Here is a 24,282-nt window from a genome sequence, read left to right as displayed (position 1 = left end):
TTGGCTGTACAAACCAAGAGGAAATGGTCCTTTTGCTGAAAATGTCAGATTGTTTTTAACATTAGATCCAGTACTGGCAGGTATTAGGTGCCCCGTAGAGACCAACGCAAAAATCCCGAAGTAGAGAGCTGTGGAAGAGACAGTTTTACAGCACTTCACCATTTCTCTGTTTTAAGGATGGGTATCGAACACTTTGCGTGGCCTTTAAAGAGTTCTCTCAAGAGGAGTATGATCAAATTGATAAGCAGCTTTGTGAAGCTAAAATGGCTCTCCAGGACAGAGAAGAGAAGATGGCAAAGGTTTTTGAAGATATAGAAGCCAACATGCATTTGATTGGGGCCACCGCAGTGGAAGACAAGTAAGAGAGCAATAAGCAAACAGAGTAAATACTAACTGCACCATTCTGCTGATTTGTGATCTGGACTTTCACCGTGACCTCCCTCTGCAGTGCAGGGCACATTACTTAACCTCTCTGCCTTTGGTTTCACAATTGTAAAACGAGAGTGTCTGCTTGCTGCAGAGGGCTGTGTGGATGAAATGGGGCTGTGTGAATGAAATGTCTAATATTTTTAAAACCCATGCCGTGATGAAAAGCACAGATATAAAGTAGTATTCTTTTGGGTTCCTTCCCAAAGCCCTCTTACTTAGGCAAAACTCTAGCCAGGCTTTATTTTGTACGTCCATTTACATTGCCACAGGGTTTCTTTGTGCCTGAGTATTATCTGACAGCCGCTTTGCTATTATTTTCCACTGATGGTGCTAACCTACAGATGTTGGAAGTGAAGTGCATATTTTTTTTACCAGTTTGTTTTCAGAGTGAATTATCATCAGTCTACCACTGTCACCGAATGTAGCTCTTTGTCCTTCTCTAGTGGCAAGAGCTTAAATAGCAGTTTGAGTTTATTTCCTTTGAGTTCATCAGTTCAGGCCTATATTTTTTAAAATGCATATAGGCATCTCGTTTAGAAGGAGAAAGGAATTGTGGAATTTTAAACGTAGTGAGGCTAGTATTCATTTGTCTCTTCTGGGTGCATGATGTGTACATAGAGATATGCAAAGTGCTTGGGTCAGCTGCAATGTCTTTTATTACACCAACTTGTACTCCTGGCTGTCTTGTGTTGATGGGTGTTTCATGCCTGCATGCATTTAAAAGCCTGGGTCATTGCTCTATAGCTGAGGCGGCAACAGCTGGTGTTTTTTGATGGACAGCCTTTAGGTTCAGTCCCCCAAAAGCATCAATATGCATGTTGCACCGAGTGAAAAATTGAAAGCAAAGTGCTATCTTGTGGGCAAACCAGAGGGTAAGCTGTTGTTGTTTCAATGTACAGACTCCAGGAACAGGCAGCAGAAACCATTGAGGCCCTGCATGCAGCCGGCATGAAGGTTTGGGTGCTTACTGGGGACAAGATGGAGACGGCCAAATCCACCTGCTATGCCTGCCGGCTGTTCCAGACCAACACAGAGCTGCTGGAGCTGACCACCAAAATGGTGGGGGATAGCGAGAGGAGAGAGGACCGGCTACATGAGCTATTGATGGAATATCATAAAAAACTGCTGCAGGAGTTTCCCAAAAATAGTGGAGGCCTTAAAAGGTGAGATGGGGGGAAAGGGAGAGAGAAATGGTAAGCACTTTCTGCAGAGCAGCCCCAGAGGCAGAGGCCAACCAGGAAGGGAAAGAGTTATCCTCAATCCTGCATCCTTATAGAGGCAGTTGCAAAAGTCTTGCCACAAATGAGACTTCTTTGTGAGTGACGGTACCTGCCCCCTCTGATCACCGCAGGGTTGGGTCCTTACTGCCCATATGGGGGACCCTGCTCTCTCCTGTCCTAAACTCCATTCAGAGTTCATCTGTTTCTTAATTATTGCATTTCAAACACAAGCATGCAAACCTCTCAGGGAAATCCCAGTTTTCCTTTTCAGTCCAAGCCATTTGAGTTCATTGAGCCCCAAGAAAGTGAGGGGGTTTTTTGTTTAAGAACAATTTAATTTGTGTCATCTGAGCACAAAAATGACTTCTTGAAAACTTACAGCTCAGAGCATCACCTCTGTTTCCATTTGTATTTTAGGAGCTTGGTGTTGAACCAAGAGTACGGCCTCATCATAGATGGCTCAACATTGTCACTAATTTTAAATCCGTCTCAGGATTCTAGTTCCAGTAATTACAAGACCATTTTTCTACAGATTTGCTTGAAGTGTACTGCAGTGCTGTGTTGTCGCATGGCTCCTTTACAGAAAGCACAGGTACGTACCCCATGGACCCTTCTGTAGGCAGCTTGTCACATTACTTACAAAACACTTAATAGGATAAAGCAGCTAAGGAGTTATAATCCCTTGGCCCAAACTTTGAGCCCAGCATGTATAGCAGTTGACTCCACCTCCCCTGTTTAGCCATCTATATCAAGTGCTCTGGGTTTTTGTCATGGGTATGAACACCTCTTCTACTGACTGTCTGTCAAGAGGGAGTTTTGCTCCTTGACTTGGGTGTGAGATAGGCAGCAGGGCTTTTGGTGGCTGCTAAAGATTCCCACAGGAAGCAAAATACGCTGTTGCTTTTTGTATGGGAACAAGGGGTCAGTACTTCCATATGGAGTACTGAAGGACTGGAGAGGTTTGGTTTTATTTATTTTATGTAAAACTGTAAATTGGAAAAACCTGTCACAATGGGTGGGTTGCTGGCAGGTGCCATTTGATTTTCTTTACCCATGGGGAGTGTCCCCAGAAGTATCCCAGCAAGTTTTTCAGGCCCTCTGATTATTTCAGCTTCAAAGCACTAAGAAACATGATCAGATTTGTCTCTGCCCAGTCAATAAACAGCAGCCTTTGCTTCTGGTTCAGTACAAGCCTTTTACATACTTTGGTTTCTTTGTTCCAGTCTTGTCTTTCAATGATGAATTTTTAAAGGTTTGGTTTTTTTTTAATTTGGGTTCAGGAACCAGTTAAGTACAAATAGCTTATAAATAAACAGATGCATGAGTCTGCCTCTTTCATTCTGGTCCAAGACCTGAGGGTGGAAATCCATGACTTCCCCTCCACCAGCGGTAATGGCAATAGTGTGAAAAACAACGTGTCTAGCCCAGCTCCAGGTACAGAGGATGTGACCAACTGCTGTGTGATTTATTGTCACATTGAACACTTAGGAATTATGTCCTTGTACCCAGAGCAGAATTGATCTCAAGGCTTCGAAAGTGCTGAAATTTGTTGTAAATTCTGTCTTTTCTGCCTTGCAGTGTTAGAGGGCTGACAAATGACAGCAAATTCCAAAGAGGTGGTGCACGTTGGCTGCTCTGGGACTGCCCATGAGCCTGCTCTTACCTTGTAGTTTGCAAAAGCCTGGCTTAATTAAGGAGTAAACTGCCCTGGTTTAGCTCTCTCTTATTTTAGGGTTAGTTTGGACACATGGACATGTCCCATGGAGCAGCTGAGATGTTGCAGTTCCCTACCCTCTAATCGGTTCATGTGTTTGTCCTTGCAATGCTGGTTCCTGCTCATGAAACTCCGGATGGATTCAGTGCATTTTTTCATGCCTGTCTCTTAAAAAGCTTAAAAAGTGGGGGAAGGGAGAAGAGATTCTGCAGTTCCTCTGGCCGTAGGTTGATGATGTAGACTTGTCCTGGGTCTGGTTGGGCTGGCTTCTTAGTGTCCACCCTGCGCGAATGAGTTTGGGTTGCTACGTTGAAATGATGCCCTGTGTATTTCATCCTCCTGGAGAAAGCTGGCAAGTCTGCAGACTCCTGGCAGTAGCTGCTTGTGCTGAATTATTATTCAAGGTTGTTTGGAAAGGCTAAGTTACAATGTTTCCTGGGTCTGCAGAGTCCAGGGTGTCACCCAGAAGTTAGGCACCTGCTGGGGCAACATGCTAGAGCGGTGAAGGTGCATTGCTATATTCATGCCAAAGACTGCACCCACCTGTAAATGGGTGCCTTGACATTTGGACTGCAGAGTCAGAAGTGCCACTGATTGTAGGAGCTGGCATGCCTTAGCCATATTAAACTGGAGGGCTCTTTGGCTAGGATAAACCATTGACTTGAGCCTATACCTTGAGAAACAGGGTATATGCATATGTCTTATGTGACATTGCATGCACTGGTTGTTGGGAAGCTTGCACTGACCTGTGTTGTATTTACTTCCTTAGATTGTCAGGATGGTAAAGAGCACCAAGGGCAGTCCAATAACACTATCAATAGGAGATGGCGCCAATGATGTTAGCATGATTTTGGAAGCGCATGTTGGAATCGGTAAGGAGAGATCTGGAGGTATCTAGCTTTTGTACAGAATTTTCCATTACCTGGTCTCTTTTTCAAAGCACTCTGAACTGAATGTCATTTCTTTTTTGCACATGTGGAAACTGTGAGGCATGGGTAGGTGAAGTAATTGCTGGGAAGTGACCATGGACAGATCAGAGCAGGCTCAGAATCCAACCCAGCTCTGCTGGGCCCCAGGTTTTCTTGACCCATGGGGAGTCTTCTGGCCACTCAGCCACACATCCAGCCAGCTTCTAATCTAAGTAAAAATCGTTGCAAATTATATAAATTAAACAGCGTTTACTGTGGCCTTTAAGGTGTTTGCAGTCAGCAAACATGCATGGAAAGAAGGTCAATTAACAAAAAACACCTGGCTTCTCTAGTTGATACAGGAGATCTCAGGCCCCTTTTCAAATCTGATATGGGTGTTTAAGTTCCTTTTGAAAATAGGTCTTAGGCACTTTTGAAAATTTCAGTCTTGGTCTGGCAGACATTGTTTGCAGACTCATCTCTTCAAGAGATACTTGGGGAGGGGAGAGTGGGGGTGTTAACACTTGTATACATGTCACCAAAGTGAGCTCAGCTGTTCAAGCCTGGCAGGGAGGGAATATAGCCCACAACCTAACGAAAGTATGAAACGAATCACCCGCCCCCCTTTACTGTACCTTCCTCTTGCTGTACCTTCCTCTTGATTTTCTGGTTATACCTCACTCCTGCCTTGTTCAGCCCCCATTGAAGTCGATGGAGATTTTCTCTTGTCATCTTTGGAAACAAGCCTGGGGATTCAACCTGATTCAAAACATTCTGAATCAAGAGTGCAACTTTCTTCTCTCCTCCTCACCAGTAGCTGCGGCCTTGAGATTGCCATTGATTTGCGCTGGCGTATTCTTGCTGAGCTCAAATTGGCCCATATTTTTGAACCAGATGTGTGCTTTGCAGTTTTGCTGATCCCAGCTGATTGTAATTCACCACCGAGGATTGAAATGTTTAGTACCTAAAGGTTCATTTTCAGTCATGGGACATGCCTGCCCCTTCTTTCTGCCTGATTTCAGACTGGAAACTATTAAAAAAAATTCTTTATAGCTGCCAGAGGCAGTGGAAATATTAAAGAGAGCTTCTCATGTGTCACCGAGGAAGAAGAAATAGCAGCTTCCTTACTGGCTATTGGAGTGTCTTGTCATGCTTCAGTGAAAGGCATTCCTTGTAATAATGCACTGAGCATGTCTCATGGTGCAACAAAACTGGTTGTCTTGGGCTTTGCTCTGTGAGGCAATGGCATTAATGGTCTGAATATCTGGAGCAAAACAGGGAAACTATGTGGAATCACAGGGTTGAGTGCTTGCCAGACTGACCCAGCTTGATTGTTTTCCAATAAGCTGCATTCCCCAAGCTCACTTTTTGAGATCCTCTTGGATAAGAGCTCAGAAACAGAGGGCTGCTGAGCAAGACAAAGAGGATCTATGGAGTATTAGTCTCATCACCTTCTGGCCACTGCCCTCCACCCACTGTTGCTCTGAAGCAAGAAGAGACTTGGAGTGAGAGGGGTGGCATGTCAGATGTCACTGGATCAGAAAGCCTTCATTCCTGGGATTTTGTTGTAGCTTGAATGGTTAAGATGTCTTAGCCACTGTTATAGACATCCCAAATCTAAGTTCCAGTATACGGATAAATCACTCACCGTATGTATGTCCTATCCAGGTATAAAAGGCAAAGAAGGTCGCCAAGCTTCAAGAAACAGTGACTATGCTGTTCCGAAATTTAAGCATTTAAGAAAACTACTACTAGCACACGGGCATTTATATTATGTGAGAATTGCACACCTTGTACAGTATTTCTTCTATAAGGTAAGGATTTGCATTCATCTAACACAATTCATGTTTTTTTTGCCATTGACAATAAAGTCCATTAAAGTTTTTTTTTTCCCTAAATCAGTTGATTTTATCTACCTGTCTGTAAATTAGCTAGATCAGCATGGTGTTGTACGTTTGCAAGTTGTATACAGCCTGTTAACATTTTGGTCCAGGTCTGTGTTCCTGCAACTAAATATTAAAGCCTGATGCTAAAATGGTGAATGCCAGGCCTGATAAGTCAATAAATTGAATACATTCAGTTTGGTTTTTATTTCCAGCAGTCAAATCAATATTGAGTACATCAAATGCTTCACGACTAGCATATCTCTCTCTCTCTCTCTCTCTCTCCCATTTTTTTCTAGAACCTTTGCTTCATTTTACCACAGTTTTTGTACCAGTTCTTCTGTGGATTCTCACAACAGGTAAGTTCCCACAGTGAGTTTATAAAGAGACAGCCCAAAATCTGTCATAGGATCAAGCTCCAAAAAAAAAAAAAAGACATTGGTTTGATTATCCTGTTGGTAACCTGTTGGCTTTTGATAGATAACAAGCCATTTCTATTAAAGTCGCCAGTGGAAACTAGCTTAGTTGCTAAGCAATAGATTCTGGAGGTTAAAGTCATTAAAGGAAGGTCCTTATGATCCTTCCTTTTGTTTTCATCACCAAAGCACAGATGGCACTCTTCCAGACTAACAAGAGACTGTTATCAGCAGTGTTGTCATTAACTCATTTGGAGAACGCTTCTCCTACAAGATCACAGCTGCTCCATTTGCCTCCTTGTCCTGAAAGGTTCGCTCACAGATTTAAGTAGAGAAGCTGAATTTTCCAACATAACTTTTAAAAGAACGAGGTGATGAAATGAGATCCCAGGTGTAGCCATGGGCATGTCTGTTGTCCAGAACATTGTGACAGGCGGGCGGATGGGGCCATCAAAAAAAAATGGTCTTGAGACAGCCCAAGGTCTTTGGTTTGTGCTTTGGTTTCCTGTCTCTCCATTGCCCTAGGAGCTGTCAGGAGACAGAACAAAGCATTTGGGCTATTAGGAAATGACTTCCATGGAGATGAAAGGCAGCTTTTCTCAGTCAGAGCCCATGTATAAGCTGGGATCTCTCAGAGAGCAAGGGCTAAGGACAAACTTTAAATGAGCTTGCTCTTAAAGTGGCATCAGAGGCCACTTTAAGAGCGGAACTTTATTAATAGTACTATCCATAAGGTAGCTTTATTAATTAGGTAGTACTGTCCATAAGGTAGCTTTCTTATTAAGAACTTTATTAATAGTACTATCCATAAGATAGCAGCTGGTGGAAAGGTAGGCAGTGACAGTCACTGCTGTGGAATCCCTTTGCTCCCCTGCCTTGCCAGTCTGCAATTATGAACAGTGAATCCAGGATTCACAAGGTTACTGTTCTCTGTGGCCCTGCTGAACCTGAGCACGAGGACCTGGAAAAGGATGAAAGAAGCTGGTAGAATGTATTGCACAGTACAGAACATGCCTGCTCAGTTCAGCCACTACCAAAATGAGATCCTTAGAACGAACCTGTTAATAAACACAGCCATAGCCACATTCCTCTTAAATGTCTTTATAAGTTGCTTTTGCAATGCACGTGCTGGCTTCTATATGAGAGAGTCCGAGGGAGGCTGCCAGAGGGATTTCATTATTGGCAAGGACCTTAATTTAATTTTGCAATTAAAAGATATTGGGCAGTCTGATCCTCCAGCTGTTGAACTGGCTGGGAATGTAGTTGCTGACTCCAGCAGGAGCATGAGAGGCCTTTTGTCATTAACTTGTCATAGGATCATAGGAAGTTAGGGCTGGAAGGGACCTCAGGAGGTCATATCTAGTCCGGTCCCCTGCTCAAAGCAGGACCAGCCCCAACTACATCATGCCAGCCAAGGCTTTGTCTAGTCGGGGCTTCAAAAACTCCAAGAATGGAAACTCCGCCACCTCTCTGGGTGACCTGTTCCAGTGCTTCGCTACCCTCCTAGTGAGAACACTCTTCCTAATATCTAACCTAAACTTCCCTTGCTGCAACTTAAGCCCATTGCTCCTTTCCTGTCATCTGTCACCAGCGAGAGCAGTCCAACCCCATCCTCTTTCGACCAGCCCTTCAGGTACTTGAAGGCTGTTGTTAAATCCCTTTTTAGTCGTCTCTTCTCCAGACTAAATCAGCCCAGTTCCCTCAGCCTCTCCGAAGTCATGTCCCCCAGCCCCTGAACCATTTTTGTTGCCTTCCGCTGGACTCTCTCCAATTTGTCCACATCCTTTCTGTAGTGGACGGCCCAAAACTGGTCACAGGACTCCAGACGTGGCCTCCCCAGGGCAGAATAGACGGGAAGAATCAGTTCTCTCAGTCCGTTGGCAACACTCCTACTAATGCAGCCCAGGATGCCCTTAGCCTTCTTGGTAACAAGAGCACACTGCTGGCTCCTGTTCAGCTTATTGTCCACTGTCACCCCCAGGTCCTTTTCTGCAGAGCTGCTGCCCAGCCAGTCACCTCCCGCCTGCACCGGTGCATGGGATTATTCCGCTCTAAATGCAGGACTTGGCACTTGTCCTTGTTGAACCTCATGAAATTTCTTTTGGCCCAATCCTCCAATTTGTCGGAGTATCTCTGAAAACCAAGCCCTACCCTCCAGTATATCTACTTCTCCCCGCAGCTTGGTGTCATGTGCAAACTTGCTGAGGCTTCACTCTATGCCATCTACCAGGTCATTATTGAAGATATTGAACAAAACCAGCCCCAGGCTGGGGCACTCCACTTGATACCAGTTGCCAACTAGATATCGAGCCATTGATTACTACCCGCTGAGCCCAACGCTCCAGCCAATTTTCTGTCCACCTTACAGTTCATTCATCCAGCCCATACTTCTTTAGCTTGCCTGCAAGAATGCTGTAGGAGATCATATCAAAAGCCTTGCTCAAATCAAGGTATATCACATCCACCAGTCTCTCCACATCCACAGAGCCCGTCATGCCATAGAAGGCAATCAGGTTGGTCAGGCATAACTTGCCCTTGGTGAATTCACGCTGACCGTTCCTAATCACCTTCTCCTCCAACTATCTAGAAATAAGCACAGGCTTACAGGTAAATACCACCTGCCTTTAACCCATCCACTTCATTGGATCATATTGCTCCCGTCTGTGCCCTGACAAAAATATGATGTGGGCTATGTATGCAGTGAACAACAACTGGGGGGTTTTTTGAGGAAGGACAGGTTTCACCATCTGAACTCACTTTTTATAATTTCCCCCTTCTGGTCTTTTAAGCCTCTCTACGATGCTGCTTACCTTACGATGTACAATATCTGCTTCACATCACTACCGATCCTGGCCTACAGCCTGCTGGAGCAGCATATCAACATTGAAACTCTGACCTCAGATCCACAACTGTATATGTAAGTACCACCGAATCCTGCGTGGTCTCCACACAGCCCAACCTTTAGTTTTCCAGCAGGTCTTAAGGGTTGTTACTAGGATTTATTCGGTGATGTTCAGTGTTGCTGATCAGCTGCTCTCACAACTTCACAAGGGTGAGGCAGGTATTCTTGCAGTGTTGTTTCACTACTTGCTCCCTCATGTCTGTGTTAAGTGGAGTTATGCCTGGGAACTAGAGTACTACTTGCACATCCCATTGCCTATGTCTGGTTACTGGACGGGACTGTAAAACAGGACTTTCATCAGTTGGTCTCCTTTTCAAAGCCCTTCAAAATGAATGTCATTATTCCCATTTTGTGTATAGGGAAAATTGGGCACAGGCAAGTGAACTAACTTCTGGGAAGAGACAAATCAGGCCAGGCTCAGAATCCAACCCAGCTCTCCTGGGTCCCAGATCAGTGTTCAGGCCACTCAGCTGTACAGCGAACCTCCTTCTAATCCAAGTGAAAATCATTACGAAAAAATATAAATTAAATACTATTTTTGAGACATTTGCAGTTAGCAAACATGCATGGAAGGAAGTTAAAAGAACAAAACCCCCAATTTCTCTAGTTGATCTAGGTCAGTGGTTTTCAACCTGTAGTCCGTAGACCCATGGGGGTTTGCAGACTGTGTCTAATGGGTCCAGAAAAGATGACTGTGATCTGTCAAAAGTATGTCAATACCCTCACTTACAATTCAAAGGCGTATGCATTTCCATTCAGAATTTCCAAGGAGGTCCACAAATGAAAAAAGGTTGATAACCACTGATCTAGGGGCTCTCAGACCCCTTTTCAAATTGGATTAGGCTGTTTTAAGCTCCTTTTGAAAATGGGTCTTGGGCACATCAAAATTGTACTTTTGATCATTGCATTGGCAGACTCACCTTCTCATTGTCAGGGTTGGAGAGAGATGTGACGGGTGGGGGAGCAGTGAACACGTTTGCACAAGTATTAGAAAAGTGAGCTCAGCCATAGTCAGGGGCTTATTTGGTGGCATGCCTGCCAAAGAGGTTCCCCCCCCCATTGTAAAGTGTCATCTGCGTGTATCTCAATGAGTTAGCATACATAACAAAGCAGGTGCTTTTCTTGCTTTAATAAAAGGTGCTCAGGCATCTTCGTCTCTAACAAAATACCACTGCATTATTTTTAGATGCTAGTTATAGTGGGATAGTGTATAGCAAATGCAGTCACCCTGACAGGGTAACGAGTAGTATGAATGCAAGCACATGCAAACGGGGGGAAAAAAAAGTAGATTAATTGTTCAGTTAAACAGGCTCTAACTTTAATATTCACGACCTTACATGTGTTGCTGAATACAAAGTGGCTGCTGCGCTGCTGCTGTGTAAATTGCTGAGTTGCTGCAGTGCAGATCTCTATAGTCGTGAGCCACTGTCAAATCTTGCTCATGAAAAGTGCTGCAGGACATAAAATGCAAATACAGAGGAGAATTTGGGATAAAGAAGTTCTTATGATGGCCCTGACCCAGCACCTGCGTGATCTGATCTTTCCTTATACAACCTTTCCCTGCAAATCAAAATGACAGTACACCATTTCCCTTTTAGGTGAGAGCTTTGTAACATCGTAATTTTTTGAATGTCAGCAAGCCTTTGCATTATAAACTGTAATTATAAGAGACCCCGTGCTGCAGCTGTTTGCAAGATGCAGCCTGCTGGAAATTGCCACCATGCATTTTTTGGTTTTAATGGAAGGGAAATCAGTGGTGGTGTTTCTCGTTGTAAAGCCTGTCTCCTGCTCACCCCCAAAATCCCGGCCACAGAGAATGCTGAATGATATAGATCCGTGGAAACGTCTCTCGGAAAGGCATGATGCCATTGGTTTTGAATACGTCTTTTCTGGAAACTATATCTAGGCACTGCGTTATGTTTGTAAATTCATCTCAAAGCTGAGGGGGTTTGCATTTTTCTTTGGGGTTTGGAATCCCTCCCTTTGGTTTCAGAGCGTATTTCTTGAGTCTGCTGCTAAAGGGCAAGGAAAAACAGCCGAGGTCTTGCACTTTCTGAGACATGGCTATTGTCACTGCTGCAGTCCACGAGAGGGAGCCCATTCATACAAGGACAGCCTTGCCGAGGGCAGAGGATCCCTTATGTGAAAGCATTCCAGAGCCCACAGCAAGTTAATTTACTACCTTCTTTCACCAACGAACCAGCTCAGCAGAGCCTCGGGGTCCGGTACCCCTTGCATACAATTCAGAGGTCTTTCCCTTAACAAAGGAGACATGCCAGCTTTAAAACATCTACAACAAATAATTGCGGACTTGTAGAAATTTACCCTTTGAAAGAGATGTGTTGGAAAGGAGCAGAGCACAGAGAGGAAGTGGCGAGAGAGGGAGGCTCTAGCCAGGGTAGCACCACATTGCTTGCTCCTTTCTTACCATCCTGTTTTAGACTTCAGCTGCCACAAACCTTAACCCTGTTAAGTTGCACAGTGCTTTTGTGGCACAGAACTGGGTAATAACACAGCGATTCTCCTTCCGTTTGGACTGAGTCACGATCTGAGGCTCCTTGTCCAGACCTGAGAGGCTACCACAGTAATATGCTTGACTCATTTATGACCCCTTCTAATCAACAGTTTTCTATATTTTAATGTAGTTTGGGGTGTCTCTATATAGTGAGCTACTTTTCACTTTTTAATGCACAAACCTGAACACCAAAATTAGAGCCTTGGACCAGAGCCCACTGCGCTGAGCAGGAGTCTCATTGGCTTTGCATCCAGTTCTGAAAGGGAAAGTGATTCTCCTGTTCCTCTGCTTTACAGGAAAATTTCTGATAATGCCATGTTACAATGGAAGCCCTTCTTATACTGGACCTTTCTGGGCGCCTTTGAAGGACTTGTGTTTTTCTTTGGAGTTTACTTTCTTTTTCAAAATTCATCATTAGAAGATAATGGAAAGGTAAACCCCCTAACCCCTTCCCCCTGAAAAAATCTAAAATCCCCCTGTTGAGTGTGTTTGTGTGTTTCTATATAATATATATATATACATAAATCTGTGTAACATCTTGTTGTGTCTTACGACGTAGTAACATGTAAGTCATGGTTGCTTTAGCAGCACAAAAGTAACTTGAGATTACGAAGTCACATGATGAAATATTGTGTTAGTGCCAATACATGAAGCTTCTTCCAAAGTGCCATGAAAACAATTTAAAAGTGCTTGTGCTGTCCGAGTACCGTAGTCACTCCTACAGACATGACTGCCTTCAAACCATTAGGCCTCATCCTCCCATGGATTTTGCTCACAGCTTCCATGCATTTTTTTAGAGGAGTTCTGGGTGCACAGTGGTGGTAGGATGAAACCCACCTTCTCCAAGTAACCATGCAAACCTGGCTCTTTCAAAAATACCTGTTGAAATTTGAGTAACTTTTCCATAGGATGACCATATATGCATACAACTTTTTTTTTTTAAAGTTGTTATAACCTCATCTCATTGGTAAGCCCCTGTGCTGTAATTCCAATACCCGTGGATACATATACTCATTTTAATTATAACTGAATGAAACCTTTTTAGCATCAGGATGTTGAGTAAATAACCAGAAAGGCTGAATCTATATGCGATGCTGAACTGACGCATAGGGTCACGTCCTGTTTCGTAAACGCTTATGACTGTAAGAACTGCTACCAGCAATTGTTCATGATATCCATGTATGTTTGATTGAATCCTTCGTCGCTCCTATGAACTTTAATTTTTTTGCATTTTTTCAAACTTTTACATTTCACTTTCTGTTTTAATGTATGCATTCAGATCTTGACAGCCTTTGGTAAGCACCTGTCCCATTCATTGCCATCATTTGGCCTATATGCAGTATCTGCTTTTCTTTGTTGTGCATAGTCACTAGTATGTGCAAGCAAAACAAGTGTGTTCTAGTTTGAATATATCAAGCCGTACGTTCAGCTAACAGGGGAAAAAATTCCATGAATTGCCGTGTTGGCTTTGTATTATGAGAGAACACAAAGTAAATGTCCTGAAACTTAAATACCAGTGGTCAAAATGTCGTGTCTTCTCCATAAGCATTTCTATTGGTAGAACACTTATTTGGTACTGTCACAACAACGAGTGAATTGTTCGTATGGTACTGCATGGCCCAGGAATAGTGTAATGGGCAGCTAGCTTTGTAAGAGTGTCTGGTGTATATCTTCGTAGATCTAAATCTAGGGAAACGGTCACTCTCCATTGAATTTCCACTCCCCTCCCTCATCACTGCTTGTGTAGTTAGTTTTGTTCTTCCAGCAAACCACACAGAGATGCATATGATAATTGAAAATGTTTTTCAGGTTTTTGGAAACTGGACCTTTGGAACTATTGTTTTTACCATATTAGTCTTCACCGTCACACTAAAGGTGAGAGCTTGCCTTTATTTCCAATAAGCTAATTCTGTTATAATCATTTTAAAAAGCCTACATGCACTTTAGGATGAGATTATGCTTTTAAGATACCAGTAGCATTTTCCACATATATTTATGTTTGTGTTCTTCTGTTTTTCCTTTTATTTTAAATGCATCGTAGTGTGTTTACTGTGAAAGCAGCTCACATGATTTATATTCCAGGCTGTAATTCTTACTTGGTTCTGTGTGTGCGTGAGAGCATGCATACAAATGTGTTTATATGTGTTCCTGTTTTGTAAATTGTATACCTATTTTTATCCTATTTTCTGATCTGCCTAGGTGTGTTCTCTTGTCTCGTCTCTCCTTCCATACCTTCACTTCCTTGGCTATCAGAAAAGGAAATGCAAGGTTCATAAAACAGTCTTAAAAAAATTAAATTAATCCTGGCTCACATACCTTTAAATGACTTGGAGCTGTGTGGCATAAAAATACGTGAGATAAGTAAGGCTAAATAGGATCTCTAGAGGTCATTTAGTTCACCCCCTGCCTGAGGCAGGATCATTCCTATCCAAACCATCCCATACAAAACCTTGTCTAACCTATTATGAAAAACACCCAATCAATCCTGCTACACAGCCTAACCTGCCACGGGCAAAACAGGGGGACCACAGCGGTCAGTGTCCTGCTGCTGTCAAGGTAATTAAAATAAACTTGAGAGATCTAAGGAAGAGGGCTATGCCCCCCACCCAGAGGAAGGCAAAAATCTCTACAGACTACCAATCTGGCCTCAGGGTAAAATTTCCTTCCTGACCCCAAATATGGTGATTAGTCTGACATTGAACAGAGGGGCAAGACCCTCTAGCCAGAAATCTCTGGGATTTAGTCCCAGCAGACATATTGGCACATCCCAGTCAGATAAAATGTTGTACTGTAGTAGAGTCCCAAAAGCTCTACCAAGTAGCCAGACTAGTGTGTTGTGTGCTCGGTCACCCATACTCTACAGGCAGCCGGTTGGTCTTGGCCCAATACTAGTAGGATATATATCTATGAACATGGGAACATGTTTATATATATATGAACATGGGAACATAATGTTGGTAAGAGTCTCCTGGGTCTTCGAGTCCAGTCCCCTCCGATCACAGTCAACCTTTTGCCCAACGGATCTGTGAGCTCATCCACTCTGGACCCTTCTCACACACCACAGAGCACCCTATGAAAAACCTTGCAATGTGTCAGGGCTAAAGAGCAGGGAAGACAAAGCAGGGAATTTGGTTGGTTAATATAGATAATAGAGGGTGCGTCCACATGTGCATCAACGTGCTTTACTTAATGCACATTAAATCTAGTACCTCTATTGTGAGGTACTAGGAAAATGCTCATTAGCCTGTCCTAATGTGCATTAACTAAAGAGCATGGTTTTAAAGCGACGCTTAATTCACATTAGCCTATTTTAATGTGTATTAACTAAACAGTACTTTTTTAGTGATGCTTTAATGCGCATTAGAATAGGCTAATGCTCAGTGTTTTGAGCTTGCTGCTGCCCTTGCATTAATGCTTCACAAGAGCATTGCACTTTTTATTCCCAGAGTCGGTCCCAAAGACTTTACAAGCCAGCATCATGAAAAAGGAAATTAAAACCTCTTGGGGAAGGTCTCTTGTTGGCATGTACTGGTGTCTGCATGGTTTCTTTTCATTGCTGGACCTGTGCTAACAGATGGTCGAATAGTACATTTGAACACCTAAATGAAATGAGAACAGCTGTGATGAAGTCAAGTCGATCACGTACATGGCACTGCAATGTGTGCGTTGCAACCGTTAACTATGGATTTATGTTTAACTATTGTTTTGTGTGTGCAGTTAGCACTAGATACTCGATTCTGGACTTGGATGAACCACTTTGTGATCTGGGGCTCCTTGGCCTTCTATGTGTTTTTCTCGTTCTTTTGGGGAGGAGTCATTTGGCAAGTATCTTTTTTTGGTTTTGATTTAGTTATATGACTATATATGTATATATGTGCATATTTTAGGAGAACACGCAGTGTTTGTATGTGTATAATGCTCCCGCAGAGTTTGATTCCTTCAGGCATTCAGAGATAGTATGCAGGAGGGGGGGAAAGATGATTGATTTTTCGAATAAATGTGTTTTACTATTAAATGCTAGTTAATATTAACACAGAAGCACAGAAAAAACCACACAAGGCATCAGACAGAGATTGAAATCTATATTTCCACTAATGAAGCTCTTTATAAAGTGTTTCCAAGTGCGCAGCTGCCATAATTTTTGCTTCCACAGCAATAATTTCTACCCTCCAGGGACATCCCAGGTGCGAGGGGAATTCAATGATGCATTATCCATTTAAGATGAAGCCTGGGAACTTTTTCACTGCAGCTTGAAAAATGCACTTGCTTATAGCAAGCTGCGGGCTGTCCATGACTAATACTGTCACCCTTCCCAGAAAATAAGTTTTCATTGAAAGAGCAACAAGTTTCTAGGCCACATGGCTGCAAGGGAACCTTCCAAGTGTGAACAGGTCTTCCAGCCTAGTTTTTCATAAGTCTTCAGACAGACTCTCCTATCCTCCAGCTGCCGCAGAGTGGGAAGATGACAGAGGATGATGATTTTTCGCCTCTGGGAGCCAGAGGAGAATGGGGGAGAGTAGGTTCAAAACAATCAAATACCCACTAGCTAAAGTCTACAAAAGATGCAGCCCGTTGAGCAGACATCACCACGGCAGGAGTACAACAGCAGTGTGGTTTAGCTTCTTCCCTGGTGGCATCTTAAAGCCATTTTCTTAATGGTCAGGTGTCCCGGTAAATATTTCTGATTCTGTATGGGTGGAAGGTGAGAGATAGAGAAAATACAGTGGAGGCAGAGTGCACCCTGAGGAAAGCAAGAGCGGGAGCTGGAGCAGGAGTTGGTAGCATATGATGCCTAAAGGGATGAAGCCAGTGGAAGAGAACATGAAATTCTGGCCGTACAGAAATGAGAGCGCTCCTATGGATAGCAATGGAGACAGGATTTCAGCTAGCATGTCTTAAAAAAGCTAACAAGCCTTCATACAGGACACTTTATTGGCTGTCAGCTTTGTGTTTGACATACTGCAGATTCATTCCTCTAAGTGGCAAGGAGAAGGCATCCTAAGCCCTAGGTTTGGTCCTGGAGCCTCCAATAAATAAATGGAGATGACGCGAGTCATTTTATGGAGAGCCGTGAGCTTTGTTTGGTCTGGACTATAAGAAGTTCAATCGAATTTGGTCTGTAACCTCACCAGCTATCTCCTTGCATTCAAATGCCTGAATTTTCCCCCAGTGTGTTTACTGTACACAGTTAAATATTTGGAGCTAATGTTAAACAACGACTGCATTAGAATTCTTGTCACCGTTTATTTAGCAGCCGTCTTTTGCAAGCATCTGTCAGTTCCCAGCTGTCATTGCGGGAGGCAGAAAGATGCCTGTGACCGGATTTCCATCATCCAGAGACATCTCAGAAAAGCCTTTAGCTGAGTTCAAGTTCCAGATAAAATAATTTCATTCCCAGCAAAATGATTCGGCAATGATGCGATCAAGCGATGATAGGAAAGGAAGGCTGGAAGGGATATCATAAGGTCATGTAGTCCAGCCCCCTGCTCAGGGAGATGCAGAGGGAAGTTGGGCAGGAGTTTGTGCTGGGATGGCCAGCAGCCACCTTTTGAGACAGGAGAGAAGAAGCCGTCAACTGAGAGAGCTGGTTGAAGCGAGGAAAGTTAACCTTTATGTTAGCTGGGGGAGAGGCCCATAAGCCGAGGGAAGCAAAGCATAAGAAGAATCACTGGAGCTGTCGTGACAGAGAGAAGAGGAGACCTGGGAAAGCACAGATAGATAAACTCCAGAAGGAGCAGGGAGCAACTGTGCCAGGCAGGGGCTGAGCTGCCAATGAGACCAGAGAAGCAGGTATGAAACCTTTGCTAGGATGAAGCTGCTAATTGCTGTCAGAGGAGTCACAGGAGCTTGCAGGCAGCCAACGGAGAAGCAGAAGAGGGAGCAACATGAAAGCAGAAGCCGGGGGCACATGCGTGGCAGTCAGGATGTGTGCACTCCTGTGTGTTAAGGGGGCTGTAGATACACCCACATTTGAAATATCGTCCTATAAAACCTCTGGTCTGAACCTTCCTGGGAAACCTGCCCAAGGGGAAAACTGCCATAGCCACGTGCAATATCTGAAAGTACTTGTCTCTTATTTTTTCTTCTAGGCCTTTCCTGAAGCAGCAAAGAATGTATTTTGTATTTGCACATATGGTGACTTCTTTATCAGCCTGGCTGGCAATAATCCTCCTGATCTTCATCAGCCTTTTCCCAGAGATTCTTCTAATAGTTTTTAAAAATGTAAGAAGGAAAGCCCAGGTAAGGACTGCTTATGCACCATGTACTCTCCTTTCTTGCAGAGTTTCTTCCACGCTTACAAAGCGCAGGGTGGAAGTGCACTTTCCATATCCAGGTATAAGTTTCTGAGAGTCTCAGCATGTTGTCACTTCATGTACTAAACAAGGTAGCTAAAAGTTGTGTTCAGATCTGCATTAAGCAGCAGATTCAATACAGGGCTTTTTCATTCAGACTTTGACGTTCTGTGGAGCACAAAACCTTTCTCTTATAGAAAGTCAAAATCCCCTATAGTCCAGATCAAATTGGACTGAATTTTGCTTTCGGTGTCACTAGTCCAGCTTCACTGCCAGTCTAATTGACTGTCAAAACTTGCAGACTTTTGCCCAGAGACGTTTTATTTGCAAAGTCACTTGAGGTGAGATCTTGGATCTGAGCCTGGCTTTTTATTTTGATGGGTGAGATCATCAGTGTTTTTCTATCGCCTTCCTTGTTCCCTTCAATAGAGTTGAGGCAGATATGTTGTGGGCGAGTCAATTAATTTCTCGCTCTCCGTTTGTCAGGCTGCCCGTGGCCTTGACAGCTAGCTCAGAGTCGGTGAGAATAGACTTCTCCTAGAGCCCCCCATCACCACAGTCGCTGAACAACTCACAGTCATTAACATGATGATCATCACCAGAGAGGAAGTGATACTGTTCCCCACATTGTACCCCAAGGGGCAGGGGTTAAATGATTTAGCAAGGTTCATGAAGGAAGCCTGTAGCACAACAGCATAGGAATCCAGTATAGACCCAAGCTAGCACCCTCAGGCTAGCCTTCCTCTTCGTATGTACCCACTGCCTCTTCAGGGAAAACACTGGCTTTTCCTTTAGAGGGACCGGCCGTCCTCCTGAAGCCTCGCTGTGACAGAATAGGGAAGAAGTGCGGGAGGAGGTGTGCAACATGGCAATTGTACCCTATAAGCGTGCGCTTACGTTAGATGCCCATCCACCTTTGCCTTCCTTGCCTCCCATCCTCAGTGCCAGTACACCTAGGGTTACAACGTGCATGCAAGGTGGCATATGATCATGTGAAGTACAGACTTGCGTTCCCTGGCAGGTTGTTACAACCGTCTTGGCATCATCCCATCTGAGCCTCCCCCGTTCTCCTCCTTGGTTACTAGCACTGCTAACTCCCCACTGCCGTCCTGCAGCCTGACTTGCCATGCTCCTCCCTCCTCTGGTACATTGCTTTTCGGAGGGTATATTAATGCTTTACATTCAACATCAAGTTTGCAGCAGGCTTAGGAGTGGGCAGCCACCACTGATTCTCATTCTGAGTGTTGCTTTCTATTTTCCTAGGTAATACCTGACCGACAGGGTGTAGCATAGGTTTGCTAATAATCATTCATGCCTTCAGTGACACTAAGTTAACTAGGAATTTACATTCAATGAAAAAGTTAAATTACTTAGTAAATTTAAGAGGAGGATGACTTTTCTCATTGTGCTATAGCAAACTGTTTTGGTTCTACTGTAAGCCTCGGGCACTTTCTTCACCTGGAACAACTTGTACTTTCCATCTTCTGTATTTTGGCCAAAAATGGATATTTAACTGGAAATTAAGGAGAACCTCAGACCTCAAGATATTTCTCCAAAGCCTTTTGATGGATGACTTTGACAGAATACCAGTAGAGCAGTGGTTCTTAACCTATTTGCAATTGGGCTCAATGGGCTGCACCCACACAACTTACTTCCGATGTATCCATTTAACAGGATGTCACAGGGGCTGCAGCAGTGTGCTGATTGGGTTGAATATGGCCCCCGGGTTGAGAACCACTGCAGTAGAGTAATATAAACATACGTGTAAAAATGAAATTGGTCAAACCATTTATTCATTCCTGTTTTAGCTTTATAGGCCATGAACACTTCTTGAATCACTGTCTGTCAGACAGTTTCTAACCCTCTACCACTTTTGGCTTTTCTTCTTTTAAAAAGAAAAACCTCCCTTTGGAAGTTTCCTAAATTTTATCGAGTGTGGCAGGATTATTCAGAGTTGCCAAGTTTGATATTTTTCTTTCCTGGTCCATTTTTGTTTTCGATGATCAAAAAAATAGCTTAATGGTTTTTCGAGATTCAGGCTCACCAGTTGAGCAGGAAAGAAAGGTCTGGCAATGGGGGTGAAGTAGTGTTTGATATCCTCAAGGCTGGGAAAGGAGAAATGTAACATGACAATTCCAGTTATTTAAAAAAAAAAGTTATCTCTCTACCAAATTCACTTTGGAGTCCGTTGCAAAACCATTGCTGGCTTCAGCAGCAGCAGGATTTGGGCCTTTCTGTGAATTTAGACACCAGCATCTGATAGATCAGCAGTTTGACACCCAAGATTTATTTTCCGAGTGGATGGGGTTGATATGTTCTGGCTTTCCACCTTGCCCCAAAAGTCTGTCATTAAGATGCTCACCCATTTGATGGGTGTGAAAGGCATGTCCTTAACAAGTCTTTGGTTGGTGCAAACTTCCCCTCATTAAAGTCATTGGGAGTGCTGTCATGGATCACCATATCGATGGCATATGACCCTTGCTGCTCCCCTAGTTGGGGAAGACACTTAACTTCCAGCACACAAGTTTGGTGATTCTCATTAAAGTTCTCAGATCCATCAGGATCCAGACTGCTGGTGTGAAGCAGGTACAGGAAAGAAATTATCAAGTAGTTATAAAGACTGGATTACAAATTGGCCGTTCACCTGGGAACTGGCCTATCTTGCCTCGGACTGCTGAGCAGACGACCTTTCCTGCCTGTGGCTTTGGCTGCTAGGGATGCTTTTAGAGAAATAAAAAAGAAAACCATTGATGTGGTTTTTCAGCTGAGCTACAGTGTGCTGTATGCATACGCTGAACATAAAATGTCTCTTTTCGAATTGCCATTTTATAATCCTAGGTCAGCAGGTCAGAACTGGATGCTGGAAGCCATAGGTCTGTATCCCCAACCAGACACTAAGGAAATAGCCTTTTTCTTAAAGGGCTCAACCCATTCCAGTTGAAAACAAAGGCTGGATTTCTTTTTCAAAGGAACTGAAGGGTGTCAGGGCCCCAGTTCCCATTCAGAGAGGGATGCCCTTACCTCCCTGGAAGAGTCAAAACTGAGCCATGCATTTAGGTGCTCACACTTCCAGTATGTGAGAAACGTCTTCAGGGCCAGCACTGCTGGTTGCTGTGTCTCCTTTTGAGAAAGTACGGTTGAAATCCAGACCCCCTGGAGCTGACAAGAACCGGCTGTAGCAGTATTGTCATGTGAGGTGGGTGAGCGTTGCACACACCCTGGATGTGCCACCTTGGGAGCAGCACCAGGAAGATGCCATGGTGGGCAGGGAAGGCTTCACCCCCAGAGCTGTTGCTGCCTACCTTGCTTTGGCAGCACTTCCCAACTCCAGGAAAAAGCCAGTGCAGGCAGCAATTGCCATACAGTAAAAGGCATTTTGGCCATCGGTTTTATAGAGCAGCACTGAAGTTTGCTGCTGCTGGGAGGGGGGGAGAGAACTGACCCCCATTTTTTTTGTCACCAAAATCAGCATTTATTTTGTCCTCTGGGTATGAGCTACAGCAGGAAAAAAATGTGGTGAAGTTTCCCCCAGTAGCAGCAGACTCCATTGCTAGTCTAGAGAACTAGGATTTCCAGAACATTTTCTACACCATGATACTGCCTGGCCTCTGCTCTCTCAGGTGTCTGTGCAGGCAGTTGAGAAGGCAGGAGGGCCGGAGGGGTGGGTGGGGGAAGGAGGACAGACCGCTGGCCTAGGCACATTTTTTCTATGCTATGTCTCGAGGCTCTGGCCTTCTGTAAGTTCTGGTTTCTCTTCTAAAATATTGCTCTTGTATAGCATTTCTCTTTAGCTCCTCTCTGCCTGCTTGAGCTTTATGTCTCTGTGTGGAAATATTTTTGCAATGCAAAGTGTGTTCGTATTTTCCTTGGTTTCTGCATTTCTCTCTGTTCTCCTGCAATTTCCTATCTTTTTTGTGCTGTTGTGAACTAGGTAACGAAACGCCTTCCTTCCTCAGGAACATCCACTATCTTCATGCTCTCTCAAACTTCCAGCAATCACACCTTTTCTTGGAGTGAATAAGGTGATTCCCTTTCTTAATTGTACATGTTGCCTCTCCTGCTTTCATTTCCTTTTCCTAAGGCATAATGGCTGATCATTTGTATATTTTGATCTGCTGATGCAGCAAATGCTTTACTTTTTTTAACAATTTTTTTTTTTATTTAAGTGTATTTTGTCACCCCCTTCATCTGTTTTGGTTTTGCAGCTCTGCTGGTCAAACATTTAACTAGAGAATCAGAGAGAAGTAGGGCTGGAAGGGACCTCAAGAGGTCACCTATTCCAACCCCTTGCCTGAGGCAGCATCATCCTTATCCAAATTATCCCATACACGCCACAAATCAAATTAAGTCCAGCTAGTTCCGTTTTAGTAGTGACCTGAGGGGCTTGCCATTATTTAAATATCCAGCCGCATACTGGTGCTAAGACGAGATCCAACCTCGGGGAACTGCAGTCTGCCTCTTAGACCAGACTCTAAGCTAACATACGGTAAGTTGTGTAGCTCTGTGGAAATCAATGTAGCTCCAAAAACTTGCACCCTTGGTAAAAATCTGAGTTTCTTTAGATAGCCCAGTCTTCCCCTCTTCTGGTCTGTTAGTTAGTGCATTAAGTAAAGATTTCTCTGACCCATGGAAACAACAAGCAACTTCATTTGATTTTTGTAGCAAATAATGCATCTCAAACTTGTTAAACCCAGAGGTTAGCAGTGGCTTCTTGCATACACTTTACTCCCTAATAAAACAAAATAGGGTAATATCACATTAAAGAACATTTGCTATTTATCTCTACAGCAGAAATCACTGTCAGAAATCATTGCACTAATTACACTTCTCAATTGCAACTGCTCACCATGGGAACGGTATGGTTTACTCCTGAAACTCCAGCATGAACATTTTATGCAAACCCTAGTGGTCCCACTGTCACCTAGCTGTGCTGGCCACGTGCTTTCAGCATTTCTCAGTGTCTACAGGAGCAGGGGATGGTGGATTCTTCCTCTCGTCAAATTTGGGTGCCTAAAATGGGCCTCTTGAACAAGTGGGATGAATTTCAGAGTTGCTGAGAACCCCTAATTTGATGTATTGACACTGCCTGAAACTAGTGGTGCTCCTCCAAAAAAAAAAAAAAAATGGTCAGCTCAATCCTGGCATTTATAACGTGTCTTTTCATGCGGGAAGTTACCTTAAAAGAATGATATAAGTAGTTTATTATTACACCACTGAGGATCTTAGTTTCTCACCTTCTTTAAGTATTTTTGCCTCACTATTACAGAACAGTAGGAAGGCATCTGATTCATTGTCGCTCCGACCTTCTGTCAGACCTCTTCTTTTAAGAACGTTCTCAGATGAGTCTAATGTATTGTAACAGGTACCCTGGCCTTAGGGTGGCTTTAAAGGTTCAGATTAACCAAACTCCCCTCCCCGCCAATCAATTAAAATATGGTTCTTATCATCTTCTTAACAGCTGGTGTGGGGCACCTGTCTGCAAAGTATAAAGATGCAATGCTTGGCATACATTTTAATTTGGGAGACGTTATAAGACCTTTATCAGGACCTCTGAGCTGGGGGGATTCCAGAAAGCGAAAACATTCAGCTATAGCAAAATGGGACTATACAGTAGAGGTGGCACTTATTAATACACGTTTATTTTGGGGGAAATATTAAGCTGAGACTGAAAATATTATCAGGGTATCATGCCGGCAGTGATCGTAAAAGGCTAAAACTACTGTCTTTGTATTGAAGTGCTCAGATCCCAATTATTAAAAGTATACCAGGATTGCATCAAGGTGGTAATGAAGGGGTTTTTTTTATTTCTGGGGGCGTTATTAATGCATGCTCTTCTGTCAGAATTAAATAAGTGCCAATTCATGCGACTCAAACTGAAACTAAACATGCGGTATATGTATTATCCATATAATGCATGGTACATTTGTCCGTGTCTGTGTGTGCATATATGTGCACACACAATATCTTAGACCACGTTTGATTTTCTAAAACACACTCATTAA

General features: G+C 43.6%; 1 protein-coding gene across 7 annotated transcripts in view; it reads left to right on the top strand.

Annotated features, from left to right (window-relative positions):
- Positions 1-24,282, top strand: part of ATP11C (ATPase phospholipid transporting 11C (ATP11C blood group)) — a 98,820-nt gene that overhangs the window by 68,303 nt on the left and 6,235 nt on the right. For 3 of the 7 annotated variants that reach the window (XM_090059277.1, XM_090059274.1, XM_090059276.1), the window contains 11 exons: positions 177-358; positions 1,329-1,592; positions 2,067-2,241; positions 4,133-4,235; positions 5,940-6,085; positions 6,454-6,513; positions 9,360-9,487; positions 12,284-12,419; positions 13,797-13,862; positions 15,705-15,808; positions 18,077-18,227. In XM_090059277.1, coding sequence (XP_089915403.1) covers positions 177-358; positions 1,329-1,592; positions 2,067-2,241; positions 4,133-4,235; positions 5,940-6,085; positions 6,454-6,513; positions 9,360-9,487; positions 12,284-12,419; positions 13,797-13,862; positions 15,705-15,808; positions 18,077-18,227 — 1,515 coding nt within the window. Of the gene's footprint in view, positions 1-176; positions 359-1,328; positions 1,593-2,066; positions 2,242-4,132; positions 4,236-5,939; positions 6,086-6,453; positions 6,514-9,359; positions 9,488-12,283; positions 12,420-13,796; positions 13,863-15,704; positions 15,809-18,076; positions 18,228-22,211; positions 22,303-23,546; positions 23,643-24,282 lie in introns of all 7 variants that reach the window. The other 4 variants (XM_090059279.1, XM_090059280.1, XM_090059278.1 and 1 more) reach the window with 4 other exon arrangements.

This window comes from Crocodylus siamensis, chromosome 8 (assembly GCF_052110815.1).
Source record: "Crocodylus siamensis isolate JL-2025a chromosome 8, ASM5211081v1, whole genome shotgun sequence".
NCBI classification, from domain to species: Eukaryota; Metazoa; Chordata; order Crocodylia; family Crocodylidae; genus Crocodylus; species Crocodylus siamensis.
This window is presented reverse-complemented; position numbering and strand designations above follow the sequence as displayed.